The sequence below is a fragment of the Neovison vison genome, chromosome X, assembly GCF_020171115.1.
Source record: "Neovison vison isolate M4711 chromosome X, ASM_NN_V1, whole genome shotgun sequence".
Lineage (NCBI taxonomy): Eukaryota > Metazoa > Chordata > Mammalia > Carnivora > Mustelidae > Neogale > Neogale vison.
In genome coordinates this window covers 69,807,605-69,822,804 of record NC_058105.1, presented here as the reverse complement: position 1 = coordinate 69,822,804, position 15,200 = coordinate 69,807,605, and the positions used below count along the sequence as shown (strand labels likewise).

The window sequence follows — 15,200 nt, the reverse complement described above, 5'->3', positions numbered from 1 at the left end:
CTTCATACACACAGTTTTCCAATATTTTTGGATTTGTTTATTTCCTTAGAACAGATTACCGAGAGTAATAGATATGAGTTGAGAATCTTTCTTCTTTCAGCTCAAATTTGGGAGGAGACAAATACATACAGATGTATATTATGTTTCAATCTCCCTTCCTGTAATTTTAGTAATGCTAAATATTTACTCATGTTTATTTACTATTTGTTTCCTCTTTGGTGAATTGTTCCTGTCTTTTGCCCACTTATCTAAATTTCAGTGTTCTAAAAAATCAATTAAAAGAAAGATTTTATTATTTTTTGGGGGGAGAGATGAGAGTGAGAGGGAGAGAGGGAGAGATGGAGAGAGAGAGAGTGGGGAGGGAGAGAGAGAGAGAATCCCAAGCAGGCTCCATGCTCAGCACAGAGCCCGATGCCGGGCTAGATCCCACAACCCTAAGATTACAACCTGAGCAGAAATCAAGAGTTGGAAGCTTAACTGACTAAGCCATCCAGGCGCCCCTAGAATAAAGATTTTAACCCTTTGTAGTATTAACTATTTTTTCCCTCTTTTTGTCTTGGTAATATTTAGCTGTAAAAGTAATAAAATCTCATTACAGAAATTTTGCAAACTACAGAAACATAGTTTTAAAAAAGTCATCAATAATTCTGTCACCCTGACATAGCCACTATCATTATTCCCACTGCTTTTTTTTTAAATATGTGTGTGTTCTACAAAGTTGTAGTTGTGATGTGCATACAATTTTAAAACCTGCCTTCTCATTAACACAAGTCTTTTTCTGAAATGCCTTATACAGTCTTCACAATAATCATTTAAAATAATACATAATATTCTATGGAGCAGATTGACCATTTCCTTATTACTACATATTCATTTTATTTCTAATATTTCTGTTTCACAAAGAACACTGATAAGCACTTCCACGCAAATAGTTTTTTAATATTTTGACTGTCTTCTCAGGAGTAGGATTAAAGGGCATTGATCCTATCCCTAAAGGAGACAGCGGGCACTAATAGACCTTAGCTACCAAGTTACTTTCTTAAGAGGTTGAAACAAACCATGCTCTTACTAGCCAACTGAGTACCATGTTTTTCAATTCTGGCTTAAGAAGGGGCCACCTAGTTTAAATTTGCATTTCTTTGACCAGTAGCAATGAACACTGCCCCAGGCTTTCCCATGGTACTTAAACGCCTTTGTAAATTTTCTCTTCACGTTCTTTGCCCATACTTCTTTTTATACATCATACCACAGGAGTGACTTAGGAAATACAAACACACTTTGTCATATTTATGTCAAATATGCCTTTTTAGTCTGTATTTAGATTTTGTGTTTTAAATGGCCACAAAACTTTTAAAAGTGATTTTGGTTTTAAAATTTTATGCAGCTAAATTTGTTGAGCTTTCCCTTTGGGAGATTTTTTTTTCCTATTACTTCCTAAGTGTAAAAAAACTATTCTCCATGAGAAGCTTGATAAATATCCATTCATTCTAGTTTTTTTTAAATAATTTGCTTTTTTTACATTGAACTGTTCAATCTAGCTGCCACTTATTTTAGTTTATTATAGGAGATGAGGGTATAAATGCTACCAGCTGTCACAACATCATTTACTGGATAATCCTTTCCACTCCCATCCACTTGCAAAGCATCTTTTACAATAGACTGAATTCTTATATATAACAGTCTCTTTGGGGAGTGTAGTATAATATCTTCTGTCTCATCTTATACCAGCAGTACTGGTGTTTTCATTAGTCTAGTTTTGTACTAGATATGCTTAATATCTAATAGCATTAGTCACTCATCACTCTTCTTTTAAGGAATTTCTTTGAAAATCATTGTTCTTTAGTTTCCAAATGCAATTATTTGCTGTCTTACCTCTAAGATACAAATTTTGTGAAGGCTGGATTGGTTCATTTCCTTAGAATAGACAAGAACAACAGTACAGGGTCATACAGGTAGGAATATTTTCCCCACTCTTTCAACACCATTTCCCAAAGTTTTCAAAAAGAATGTACCAATTTCACTGTAATTATGCCAGCATGAGGATATTTTGAAGACTTTTTTTTTCAACATTGGTAAGGGAGAAAGATACCATGCTTCAATTTTTATCTCTCTGCTTATTAGTGATGATAAACATGTGCTTGGCATACAGTAGGTGCTTAATCAGTGCATGTTGAATGGCTAAATGGCATGTATGAATCTATACATGTATTTGGGGATGGCAACGTTTAAACAAATATTGTGCTTATGATAGATAATGCTGGCTAGATGTCGGTTCACGGGCTCAATACCTGTGGTCCCCCTGCAGAGACATTCTAGAAGTGCCAAGAACCCCCTAGAATTTGGACCTGAATTGGGGAAAGCCCTAGAAACTCTCTGTAATTTATATCCACCACAGTGTCTGTTTCCAGGTAGGATCAGCTGAAAACCGTCTGAAACAGTTAAGATAATACCTACCTACACGCAGCCCAGAAGCAGCCATGATTGGCTCTAGATAGAGTATGCTTCATTTCAAAGCAAAATAGTGAGAAGAAGTGGCAGGTATCTGGGTAGTCCACTGGAAACTGACCCAGGCCCTTGCAGGCCTTAAGCAGGGAATTTAAGTATAGAAGATCCTCCAGTGCCCCACGCAGAAAGCAGATCTGATTAACAGGATCAGGCATTTTCCATGAAAGCACACTGCCTTTCTTCTCAACTGGCTAAATGCAAAAGGGAATAGAGGTCCTTGGTTTGGTTCAGAGAGGCTTGTTTTTTTTTTTTTAACCCCCTCTCCCACCTTTCATCTGTAGTTTAAAGGCGAGAAAGTTATTTACTTATTTATTTTAGTCCTAGGGATCACTGTCTTTATTTTGAAATTTTTTAATGGAGCAAGAGCTAACAAAGGTAGGTAGTTTCTCTTTGTTTCTAAGGCCACATAAAACTCATTATTTAAACACTGGTTCTCTCTGCTCCATCACCTCAGTAGTAGATTCTAGTAGTAAACTTTCTCAAGGACTTCCTTTGTCATGAAAGCTTTCGATATGATGAAAAGAATTCCATGTTCTTATCTTAACCTCCATATGCTGAAACTATGCTCAGGGTTTTAGTCTGAGAAATAAAGCACCATTTTATCTGGACGCAAGAGCACCAAGGATGATCAAGCTCATGGCCAACAGTATGAACAACTGGCATGTGAAAGATATATCACCAGTTACTACCTCCGCTGCTTCATTTCACTCACACAGCCCATAGAGCAATTCAGAGTTTTAAAAATTCCTCTCCTCCAGTCTGTATTAAGTACTACCCACATAGCAAGCTAAAGCCTATTAAGCAAGATGACAAATGCCATCCCTGCAGTCCTTGTCACACACAGGATGGAGCTGTTTGAAATGTCAACATGAAACTCCAAAAGGACTTCTCTAGCTCCAAGTAGCACCTGAGAACTGCTGTTTCAGAAGCCCTTTCTCCTGAGTGACACTTAATTCTCTCAGTCAGTTGCCACTTGCCTTGGAGATGGCAGCAAAAGCTTCCTCCTTGATTTGTCAGCCTTTTATTTTAAATCTATTCTCATCAGTTTCCCACCTATTTGGAAATCTGTTTGCCACCTCTTTCAAGGACCAGCTCTAAAATGCACCTCTCCCAAGACTTCCACGATTAACTTCTGCATAGCGCTAAAATCTCAGCTCATATACATATTCTGTTGGTACCAAAACTGATGCTGTTCCCTAATTATTCTAGTTCTGTGAGTGTCTCTAAAGCATAAGTCCCCTGAAGACAGGGTAATTTCCAAAAAGCTGGGAAAGGAACGTAGAGACTGTCTAGTTAGATCCTTCGCCCCCGCCCATTTTCCTGATGAAGAAACTGCGTCCTAGAGAGGTTAATCTTTCCAAGTCAGTTAGCCAAGTCTGCGGAAAAACTGGGCACGGGGCCCAGGTATCCTGACTTTCAATAGAGTGCTTTCCACTATAATGTGTCACCTTCTTCTGCTCCACTTGTATCTCCTCAGAATGCCTCGTAAAGTGCTATATTTGTGCACAGATCTCTCAGTGAATGCGCAGACAATAAGCAGAAGAGTTTACATAACTGAGAAACTGACTCAAGGAAAGAGGCAGAAAGCAGAAAGGTCATTTTCTTACTTCTTTGCATGATGCCACCCTCCGGACCAGTTAATTGCTACTTTGCACATTCCGTCAATCAGGCATTGCGCAGCTGTGATGGTGGCCCCTCCTACAGCTGCTGCGTAGTCAAATATTCCTTCAGTGGCTGGGCAGTCATAACCTTCGGGCAAACATCAGAAGAGCTTGTTACAAGATGAAGTGGAGAAAGAAGAGGTGTGATACTGTGATTTACATAATAAGAAATACCCCTAGGTGCTCTTCATCTGCCACATCTGACACTCAGCTCCTCAAACTGTGGGAATTTCCTAAGTGAGGAGAGCAGTAAAGTTGTCCCTGTTGTGTTAATGAGACGACTTGCGGATCACACCTCAGGATCAGGGTGGGGATGAGCAGTGGGGCAAACCAGGTGACTGGAGGTTGGAATTACCAGTTCTACCCCCTGACCTCCTCCTGTGAGAGGAAGGGGCTGGCGATTCAATGGCCCATGGGCCAAAGATTCAATCAGTCATGCCTATGTAATGAAGCCTCCATAGAAACTCAAAAGGCTGGCTGGGAGAGGTTCTAGTTTGGTGAGCGTGCAGATGTGGGGGGAGGATGATGCCTGGAGAGTGCGTGGAAGCTTCCACACCTTTGGTTATCCTTTGCCCTATGCATCTTTTCCATCTGGCAGTTCATGGTTTACCATGAACCAGTAAGCTAGTGAGTAAATGGGTTCCCTGAGTTCTGCACCCTGCCCTAGCAAATTCAACCCAAAAGAGGGTGTTTGTGGGAAACTTCTGATTTATAGCCAGTCAGTCAGAAGCACAGGTAACAAGCTGGGCTTGTGACAGGCATGTGAAGTGCCGAGCAGTCTTGTGGGAGGGAGCCTTTAACCTGTGGGACCTGATGCTATTGCCAGGTAGACAGTGTCAGAACTGAGTTGAATTGTAGGCCACCCAGCTGGTGTCCTGAGCATCGCAGGTGGTGTGGAGGGAAGCCCCACCTCCACACACTGGAACTGGGTTTAGAACCCTACTGGGAGGAGTAGTTTGAGGTGCAAAAACAACATATATTACCAAAAAGCTACTGTGCTAACATCAGCTTCCAAATGAGAGATAAACATCTCCAATGTTTGGCAAAGAATTTTTTGAAGTGTTGGAACTAGAAAAGCTAAACCTTCAAGATTAGCTAGTCACATCCTACAGATGGAGAAACTGAGTCCTGAGAGGTGATATGTCTTCTCTATGGTCACACAAAGCCAGGCCTGGGACCCATGTCTCTTGACTCACCCATTTCCCAGACCAGGGTTCTACCAAACCATGGTGTTTCTCTAGACTAGCCTATTGGCCACCTACAGTTTTTTTTTTTTTAAATACAACTGTTCAACCTCAAGCAGGGTTGAAAACTTAGCTGGAACATAAATATGTACTCAAGTTAAAATATAAGGTCATGGGACAGTTACATCAGCATACATGCAGCCAGACCCAATCTGGGCACTACTATTAGGGCTTCGGCAACTAAAAGATCTTCCCCCATCTGACCCACCATTCAGTTTTGCTCAGTTCGTATGGTTTGCTCCGTAAGTGAGATATGTGTATCTAAACTAAGAGATTAAGATGGTGGTTAACACATTAGTTCTTAATTAACAAATATGAAAGACCATCATGCAATCATAAAATAAGTGGTTACAATTTATAGATGGAGGTCATCTACCTCCCATCATTACCCGGTAATGACTTTACCTAGCCCATATTCTATGGAGTCTGGATGATCGTCATCTCCTTCTTGGCTGACCTTCTGGAGATGCTGCAGATAGGCATCAGTGTGGAAGGTGGCCATCTCCTCCATGGAAGCTACTTTGGGCTTAACTATCCTAATAATAACAGAGAACAAAGAGAGGTGAGTGACTCAGACCCAGAGTATGCCAGAAACTGGAAGCAGGAGCCAGCAGTCTGAGCAGAAAATACAACTCCCAGCTTCCAGTTCCAGTGGGCTGAAATATAGAACACCTTCTGTTCTCCTACTGCACCATCTAGTCCTCACTTCCTCACATCTATATAATGATTTCATTAATAAGGGGTGAGAGGGCAGATCTTCCCCCTAAGTTTAAAGGTAGGTTAAAAAAAAAAGTGAGTAATTATATTCAAGTTAAACAGATACTGGACCAACTTCACTCTGTGAAGTTACAACTTGCATGACAAACTAGTAGGCGGAGATAGTCTCATTTGAGTCAGTTCCTAATTGGTATATATAATCCTTTCAGCTATATTTTTACTTTATTATTTTTTTTTACTTATTTTTTTAGAGAGGGAGGGAGAAAGGGGGGAGGCAGGGGGGAGGGTCAGAGGGAGAGGGAGAGAATCTTAAGCAGGCTACAGGCCCAGTATGGAGCCCAACATGGGGCTTGATCTCACAACCCTAAGATTATGACCTGAGCCAAAATCAAGACTTAACTCTGTATTTTAACTTTAGTAGGCAATCGTATTTTCATGAATTTTGAATTTGGAGCCAGAGAACTGGGCACCTCTTTTTAACTCTGTACTTAACAGCTTCTCATCTATAAAGTAGGGAGATCTAATGGGACATATGTGAAGACTAAATGATAACATGAAAATGCTTTATGGATAACTATCATTATTATTAATATTAAAAGATAAAATGTGGCAACTCAAAACATAAAAGTTCCTCTACCTGGTGTGCCACATCTACCTCTGAGAGGAAAAAGAGAAGGGGCAAACTGGTTGGAAGTGGGCTTCACTCAGAAGCTCTCAATCAACTTCTCACAACAAGTGACAAACAGAGGTGACTGAAAGAGGGGCACCTGGGTGGCAGCTGAACGTCTAACTCTTGGTTTCGGCTCAGGTCATGATCTCAGGGTCATGAGATGAAGCCCTGGGTCAGGCTCTGTGCTCAATGGGGAGTCTGTTTGAGATTCTCTCTTTCCCTCTGCCCCTCCCACCACTCTCTCTCCTTTTCTCTCAAATAAATGAAAAAATCTTTAAAAGAAAAGAAGCGACTGAAAGAATACAGGGTGACTTTAAGCTTACAGCAGGACTTAACCTCTAGCTTACAGCAGGACTCTAACCTCTAGCTGCCTACTCCCCATCTCCTCTCCCTGACTCTGCCATTGCCACTCAAAGGGTAGTCTATGGACCAGCAGCAGCAGCAGCAGCACCTAGAAGCTAATTAGATATGCAGAACTTCAGCCCCCCAACCCCGCCGCTGATTTCCTGAATCAGTATTTAACAAGGTGATTCATAAGTACATTCAAGTTGGAAGAGCAATGACCTAAGTCACAGGGAGGTAGCAGTGTGGTGGTTTTTTATGTTTGCTGAATGGGAACTCAGCCATGAGTTTTTCATGAATTAATATGATCATAGAGGCTACTAGTATCACAAAGCAGGTCAGAAAAATCCTGTAGCCCAGTCTCTAAAAAATCATGTATAGGGTCAAGAGCCAAGGATTCCTGCTTCTCCTTCAAGAAAATATGCCTACATCCTCAGAGGTGGCAAATCTGCACATTAAAATATAAATGCTACAGTTTTTTGGACCATGTTTCCCAGCCCTAATAGGTATCTTTTCTATCATCCTTCCTCTTGTTTAACAAATATGGAAAGCCTCTCTGCTTAATAGCAAGGGAATGGGACAGTTTTGCTTTGCATTGATTTCTTGTTTGTCTTAAAGTAACTTTTGAAAAGTTAAATAACTGTGGGATGCCTGAGTGGCTCAGTTGGTTAAGTGTCTGCTTTGGCTCAGGTCATGATCCCAGGGTCCTGGGATCGAGTCCCACATTGGGCTCCTTGCTCAGGGGAGAGTCTGCTTCTCCCTCTCTCTCTGCCTGCCTCTTCCCCCTGCTTGTGCTCTTTCTCTCTCTCTCTCTTGCAAGTAAATAAACAAATAAAATATTTTTTAAAAGAAAAGTTAAATAAATGGAAGGCATGTAGTTCTTATGTCTAACACACATACAGGTTAAAAAATATGGTACTCCATAAATGATTTTGTTAATAATAAGAATAAAATTTGAAAGCCTATTACACAAACTTCTGGGAGATAAATGAAGCATACCACACAAGCCTGTGCAGACACTCACCTATTTGGCCAGACAATGTCACAAATAATCCTACAAGACAGGGTTATAATATTTACTCTTATAAAGATTAACAGCGAGCTCATTTTTTTAAAAAAGAAGCATTTAACTCTGAGTTAAGCACTTAAAAGAAGCACTTAACTCAGAACTGTTAGCTGAGTTCTGGTCTGGTTGCAGTTTTGCTTTAGTCTTGATTTGTCTCCAGGCTTACTAGTAGCTAATAGTTTGGTGGTGGTGATGGGGTGTCTAAAAGTCTGAAGTTGAACACACACCCTCACATCTGGCTTGGAAACAAATACACACAAACCCCAGAACACCTCCTAGCCAAACATCTATTCCCCCCCTTCATCAGATGGGTTTTAGTGTCCTAATGTACTCTAGTCAAAAATCTCCACAGAGCACCTATCCCTAGAATACTTTCCCTTCCAGCAACCAAGTCTTATTTCTAATGGATCTTAACTACTTCAGGCATTTTTCTTCAGGTCTTCTTAATTCTTCAAGAACTATCACTAGGTTACAGATAGATTACAAATATTGATTACAAAAAAATTGAAAAAAAAAAAAGACTATTCTCCTAATTTGCTCCACTGTGAAGTAGGACATTAAGGTTAGAACACTTAGGTTCGGGGCTCTTTTCATGAAAGACAACTTACCTCATTTGCTTATGCAGTGCATATGCTTCAATCAAAGAATGTACCATGCTGGCCTAAAAACATCAACAAAAAAGAAAAAAATAGCAAGAGAAAGGGGCAGAATACAAGTCTCTTAAATGTTTAATTCAGAGAAATACCATCGACTTCATCATCCTGAACAAAGAAACTAACTTTTAACCCTCGTCTTTTTACTTAACAGTTACAATGCACTTTAGGCAAATTGCTAAGGCGAAAGCTACCGGGCCTTACGGAGGCAGGGGAACATTTCTCTCCTGCAGCGTCTTCCCCACTTCAGGGATCCCTTGTAGTAGAGACACCAACCCGTCAGTGCCATCCCCTCCCCCGCACTCCTACCCCAACCGATGCATTGGACGCCCCGCAGATAAATGCTGCGCTCTCAGAAACTACAAGGGAACACTTCCCCCATCACCTGGTGCAGCTGCCCAAATTTCTGCTGATTTTCCCCAGCCCAATCCTCAACCCCTTCCGAATGCATCGGGTCCAAAGGCCCCCACCCCCACTCCAAAAGCCCACGGTCTTTTCCCCCCACCTCTCTTACCCGTTTGGGGACTTTGGCCAGGGAGTCGCACATGCTGACATACTCGGGACTGTAGATGTAAACTGGAGGCAGCGACTGCCCACTGTCCGCCGGTTCCTCCGGCTCCTCCATCTTCCAGTTGCAGCCGTTCCGGAGTCGCCGTCTGGATCCGGCTTTTTTCGGACTCAACCCGGGCTCCGGTTCCTGCTCCTCTGAACGGCCGCAGCGGTGCTCCCTGGTCAACATTCCCTCCTATTCGCGCTGTCGCCAGAGACACTGTCCCTGCTCCCCATCCAATTGAAGGAATGCATGGGCCTTCCCAGGCCAGAATCTCTTCATTTAGTGACCACGGCTCAAAAACGGGAGGCCGGCAAATATAAAAGCCCAAATAGCAGCCAATTAGGATCAATATTTTATGGCACAAATAAGCACGGTCAAAACTAACCATCCTTGTTGCCCTACGGGGCCATTTGAGATGAGGTCAGACCAGCTTTAGAGCATGCTGGGAGATGTAGTTTTGAGGGGTTCGGGTAGCGGAAGAGCCCGGCTAATTACTAAAATAGCCGCGAATGTGTGTTAGCGCTTAGAAAAAGAAAAGAAAAAAAAAAAAGAAAAAAGCAGGCTCAACTCTTTACGCATCGTTTCAATCTGCAAATACAGCCATATAAATATTTAAAAACGACACAGTTTGATCATCAGGAGCCCATTACCACCGAGCTACATTAGACAGGCTTTTGGGTGAGTGTGGTGGCGGTGGCGGGTGTATGTGTGTGTGGGGGTGGGGTGGGACTAATTAATGGTGCAAAGCGTTGGGAAAGTTTGCATAGTAAATTCTGTACCACAACTTTAGTTTATTCCTTTTCATCATTAATCCATGTCCATGTAGGAGTTAACAATATCAATAATTTACTCTGGCAAAGCCCAGAGCACTTTCCTAAGAGGCTGGACGGTACTCTGGAAATTGCTTTGTAGATTTCAATCAAGTAATGATGTCAAATTACTCTTTGAAAATTCATGTGGAGTAAGGGGGTAAGCAGATACTTTCAGTGACGTTTGGGAACTGCAGCTCCCCCTCGCTCCCTGCTTTTGCTTCTGTAACTATACAAGGGTTACTTATATATTTTAGGTTTAGTGTGAGGGTCTACATTAACAATATCCTGAAGCAGTTCTAGAATTATCATCAGTATTTCTGCATTCCTGGCAGCCCCTATGATATGATGCAAGCTGGCCAATGCTCAAGCCTCCACCTCTCACATTAACCTGAAGTGACCTAGGAACACCCCTCAGACAATCCAATATCCTTACCTCCTTTAAAATCTAGCTTGCTTTTTTGACTCTTTAAACCCTTATAAAGCATTGTGATATGCACTTGGATATTTTATCTCATTTCATTTTGCAAAAGATGAAATCCTATGAAGGATGTTGTAATATGCCCATTTTACAGAGGCAGTTTAGAGAGAAAAAATAATTGTTCAACATCACACACTAAGCAGAAAAGCAGGAATTCAAGACCGGGTCTGCCTGACACCGAAGCCTTTGAACATTCCCTTTACTATGTAAATAAACTTCATTCCTTCAGGATGACTCTGTGTTAAATTTAACTTTGCTCAACCCTCTATTTAGTATTGCCTGAATACTTAGCATTCTGGAAATATTCTTCCCCCTGTGATGTGTTCTTTAACTTATGCTTCTTTTATATATTCCCATAACAACTAGTTCAAACTTCTGTGATCATTCAGTCATTCATCAAACATTTATCTGACGTCAGCTAAATGTACACTACAGCTAAGGATTCAGTTCTCAAGATGAATTACAATCTGATATCTGCTCTCAGGGAATATGCATTCTTGTAGAGATGAGAGAAATACACAAGAAACTGTATGCAATGCAGCAGAGTCAGATAATGAATATAGGATGCTTATATTATTTAATAAATAAACATTGAGTATTTAATAAATGGCAACTAGGATTCCTACTCAGTGGCATTTGAGTTGGTCTTAGTGCGTGGATAGGATTTTACTTGGTGGGGATGAGAGCCAGGGGAGGACACACTGACTAGAAACCACACACGCATAAGCAAAAACAATAAGGAGACCATTTCTAGTCGAGTAAAGGGACTGGATCATGAAGTGTTTTTTTTTTTTTCCCCCATGAAGTGTTTTGAATGCCAGACTAAAGAGAATAGACTTCATTCTGTGGAAAATGAGGAGACATTTAAACAGAAACCTTAAAAAAAAAAAAAAAAGATATCCACAGCAGTGGCAGGTAGGAAAGATTAGTTATTGAAAGACTAGAGGTAGTCAGAGTGTTCCAGTGGTCCATATAAAAAGTAATGGATGGTTCAAACTAGGGTATGGGCCACAGGAATAGAGAAGCCACTACCCGCTTCCCCCACCCCCCGTCCTGGATTGTCATCTCTCACACAGACTTTCTGCAGTATCTAACAGGTTTCTACTTGTACTCTTGCAGAACTACAATCCAGTCTTTTTGCAGCCACCAGAATGAACTTGGGGGAAAAAAGTAAATCAGATCTTGTCACTTTTTAAAGCCTCCCCTACCTCATGATGACAATCTTTTGAGCCAGGAAGAAGAATGTAACTTTTGGGAGTGCCTGTTTGTGGAAGTTAGGAGGAGAAAAAGATGCCAGAAAGGAGACAAAAAAGAAATAGTTGGTTGAGAACAAGTGTAGTACAGTTTCACAGAAATCGAGGGATGATGTTATAAGAAGGGTTATAAGAAGGGAGAGGTAGTAAAAACGTCATTGCCATTAGGAGCTCACTGATGTTCTCCAAACAAAACAAAACAAAATAAAACAAAACACCAAAAAACCAAAAAGCCAAACCAAACCAAAAAAACCCACCGAACCAAACCAAAAAACTCTACCAAACACCACAAGGCAGGGGAGGAAGCCAGACTGCAAGGGATTAAGGATTAGTGTCAAGTGTAGCTTCCTCTTTGAAGAAATTTAATTGTGGAAGGAAGGAGTTAGTATATCAGGGGATGTAGAACTCACGAATGATTGTTTTTAGGACAAGAGAAATGCATATGTTTACAGACAGAGGGGAAGGAGTCTGTGGGGCTGTAAGAGTTCACTGAAAGGTGAGATCATGACAGGTTGGCAATATAAACAAGAAATGAGATTTGCCCTGGGTCTTCATGGATAGGCAGTGAGAGGAAGAGGGCAGGATACAGGGTGGCCAACTGACACTCTAAAATCTAGACCAAAAAAAGATGACATGAAAATGGATTGTTCTATGTATTCTTTCAGATCCAGCAGCAGGTAGCTGAACACTTCAATGCACTTCTAAACTGGAAACAGTATCCTCATTTGGCATACAATGTGGCAAGATGATTCAAGTACAGAGAAAGATAAATTGTTGCAATGGGGCTCTGAAATTGGCAGCATATTCTTGCAGCAAATCTCGCAGGGTGGCAGGGTGGCTGGACCCTTGTCTATGATTAAGATGGAGCACAATCCATGCCACAGGTCCCTAATCTCAATTTGCCACATGCTTAAGCCCCAGATGGTCCTTAAATTGGGAAGAAAACCCTTCGCAAAGCACTGGATTTGTAATTGGAAGACTTTAAGTTCAAAGGAAGGAGGTTGAATTTTGGCTCCAAAGTTTACTGCTGTGGTGACCCTGGGTAAATTCCTTGACTCACTCTCTTCAACCATTATTGTTAAAGCTAGTTTTTGAACCAGCAAGGTCAGGTTGGGCTGTGCCACTTCTTTTAGTGATCTCTCCTGTTTTCACTTGCTAGCAGAAACAGGCAGAAGGGGAAGCAAACACGTTACAAAGGCACTACTCCTCTGGCTACCTTCTTTGTTCATTTCTGTCCATACAATCTGTCCACCGATGCCTCAACTGTACTTAACAGACTGACCCTTGTTTTAATGTCTTTTCCTTGGAGAGTTTCATTGTTGAGAACGTGAACTCTAGAGTCAGACTGCTTGGGCTCAAATCCCAGCTGTACCACTCACGAGCTGTTTGATCTTGAACAGTTTGCTTAAGTTTTCAGCACCTCAGTTCCCTCCTCTGTAACATGGGAATGACAATGGTCTCTAATCTCACACGGTAATTGTGAAGATAGAATAAGGTGGTTCATACCTGCTGCCTTATAACAATGTCTGGCATTTGGTAAGCACTCAAATATTGGTTATCATCCAAGAGATATTATGCCAAGTATTCCCTAATTTGGAGGAAAGTCTCCCCGCACTGTTTCCTTACCCCACACCACTACTGCAAGAGTATTGCTTGTGGTTTGAGAATAGGTCCTTGGCTTTGAGGCCTAGCCTTAAAAGAAATCAGACTTCTGCTAAATATAGGGCAACCATATCATCCAAACTGGGACACTTTTGAGAGTGACAAAGAGTGCTATTAATAATTATGCCAGGACAACAGGCATAAATGGAGACTGTCCTGGGCAAACCAAGCCCTAAGGTCACTCAGGTTTAATAGGAAATGAAGACTAAATGTGGACAACACTGTATTTATCTCCACTGCATTAGTGTAGGTACATGGTAAATGCAATGGGGGATAGTAGAAGTTTTTGTGAGCTGTGGCTAAGAACAACAACTTTTGCCCCACCAGATGCATGAAATTCCCACAGTGTAGTAAAACTTAAAAATTCCCATCCCATGTAGGATGGGACTGGAGACTGGTTCATCCTTGCTGAATAAACCCTCACTTGTTACACAAAGGTTAATAGGTAGTATAAAGAAGATTCTGCCAAGTATTTATAATACTTAGGAGACCAAATTATCTTTAAGTACCCTCCAGTGGTACAGAAGCACCATTTGCACACAGTTGTAATTCTGAGTAAAAATCAGTCTTATTCATTCATCAGAACAGGTCCCCTATCATTATGATGAGCTCTGGGTGTTATATGTAGTGATGAATCACTAGAATCTACTCCTGAAACCAATACAGCACTGTAAGGTAACTAATTTAAATAAAAACTTGGGAAAAAAAAAAAGAACAGGTCCCTTAAAGATGTCACTAAGCCCATTTTAATTTAGTGAACCTAGTTTTGAGTGGGTATGTGTTTGAAAGATAAAAGTGCATTTCTTTACATATATTATCTAACATGTTATATAATGTAAAATATAGGATTTCTGTGTTAATATTATTCCACTTTGACCCAATTAGTGAGCTTTGGCTGTACTGTACAATTAAACAGAGTATGTAAAAGAGAGCCACCAAAGAAACTCCAATCACAAAAAAACACATAAAATTTGGCACACTGGCATCAGATGTGATTTAATTGGACATTCTAATTTTTAATTCTATTTTCAAAACATAAGAGCTTTTTAAAAAAAGGTCCAAGGTGTCTTTTAGTACCACATGCTTAAAATGAAGAAAACACAAATAGAGTTTTCCAAAAAGTTGCTTTCAGTGTGAAGTAGCACTGTTTGGAGAGCATAGTGATGGACAACTTAGTAAACCCTAGGGGACTGCAGCCATCAGGGTTAGTTCAGGCAACTTAGCTTAGCAGGGGAGAGAGTGGCAGTTTTCACCTGGTGCCTCTCCAGACATACTTCCTGTGGTTTGCGCATGCTCGCAGCCAGCGAAAAGACCAACAGTTTCAGAACAGGTTGTAAATTCTCTTTATCAGCGATCAGAAAATCACGTGATCCGAGAGCTACGTACTGTGTATTTCCATTTGTTCTAAGAGACCTACTAAAGAGGTCAGCCATCCTCTCCCATTTCCACTATCTGTTTAATCTCACCCTATTTCCTATGCTCACTTATTCATGTATTCAAAAGATTGTCACTGGTTCAGTGAGAATTGTTTAAAGAGCTCCGTGTCCCCATCCCCATTCTTGGAGAAAAATCTGAAAACTCTGA

At 41.0% G+C, this 15,200-nt stretch overlaps 1 protein-coding gene across 2 annotated transcripts in view; it reads right to left on the bottom strand.

Moving 5' to 3' along the window:
• HDAC8 (histone deacetylase 8) overlaps window positions 1-10,049 on the bottom strand; it is a 221,534-nt gene extending 211,485 nt beyond the window's left edge. The window contains exons 1-4 of one of the 2 annotated variants that reach the window (XM_044234953.1): window positions 9,373-10,049; window positions 8,814-8,866; window positions 5,816-5,946; window positions 4,113-4,254 (exon numbers count right to left, since the gene is read on the bottom strand). In XM_044234953.1, the coding sequence (XP_044090888.1) occupies window positions 4,113-4,254; window positions 5,816-5,946; window positions 8,814-8,866; window positions 9,373-9,597 (551 nt within the window). In that variant the 5' untranslated portion in view covers window positions 9,598-10,049. The remainder of the gene's footprint in view (window positions 1-4,112; window positions 4,255-5,815; window positions 5,947-8,813; window positions 8,867-9,372) is intronic. The other variant, XM_044234952.1, reaches the window with a different exon arrangement.
• Between the last annotated feature and the right edge of the window lie 5,151 nt (window positions 10,050-15,200).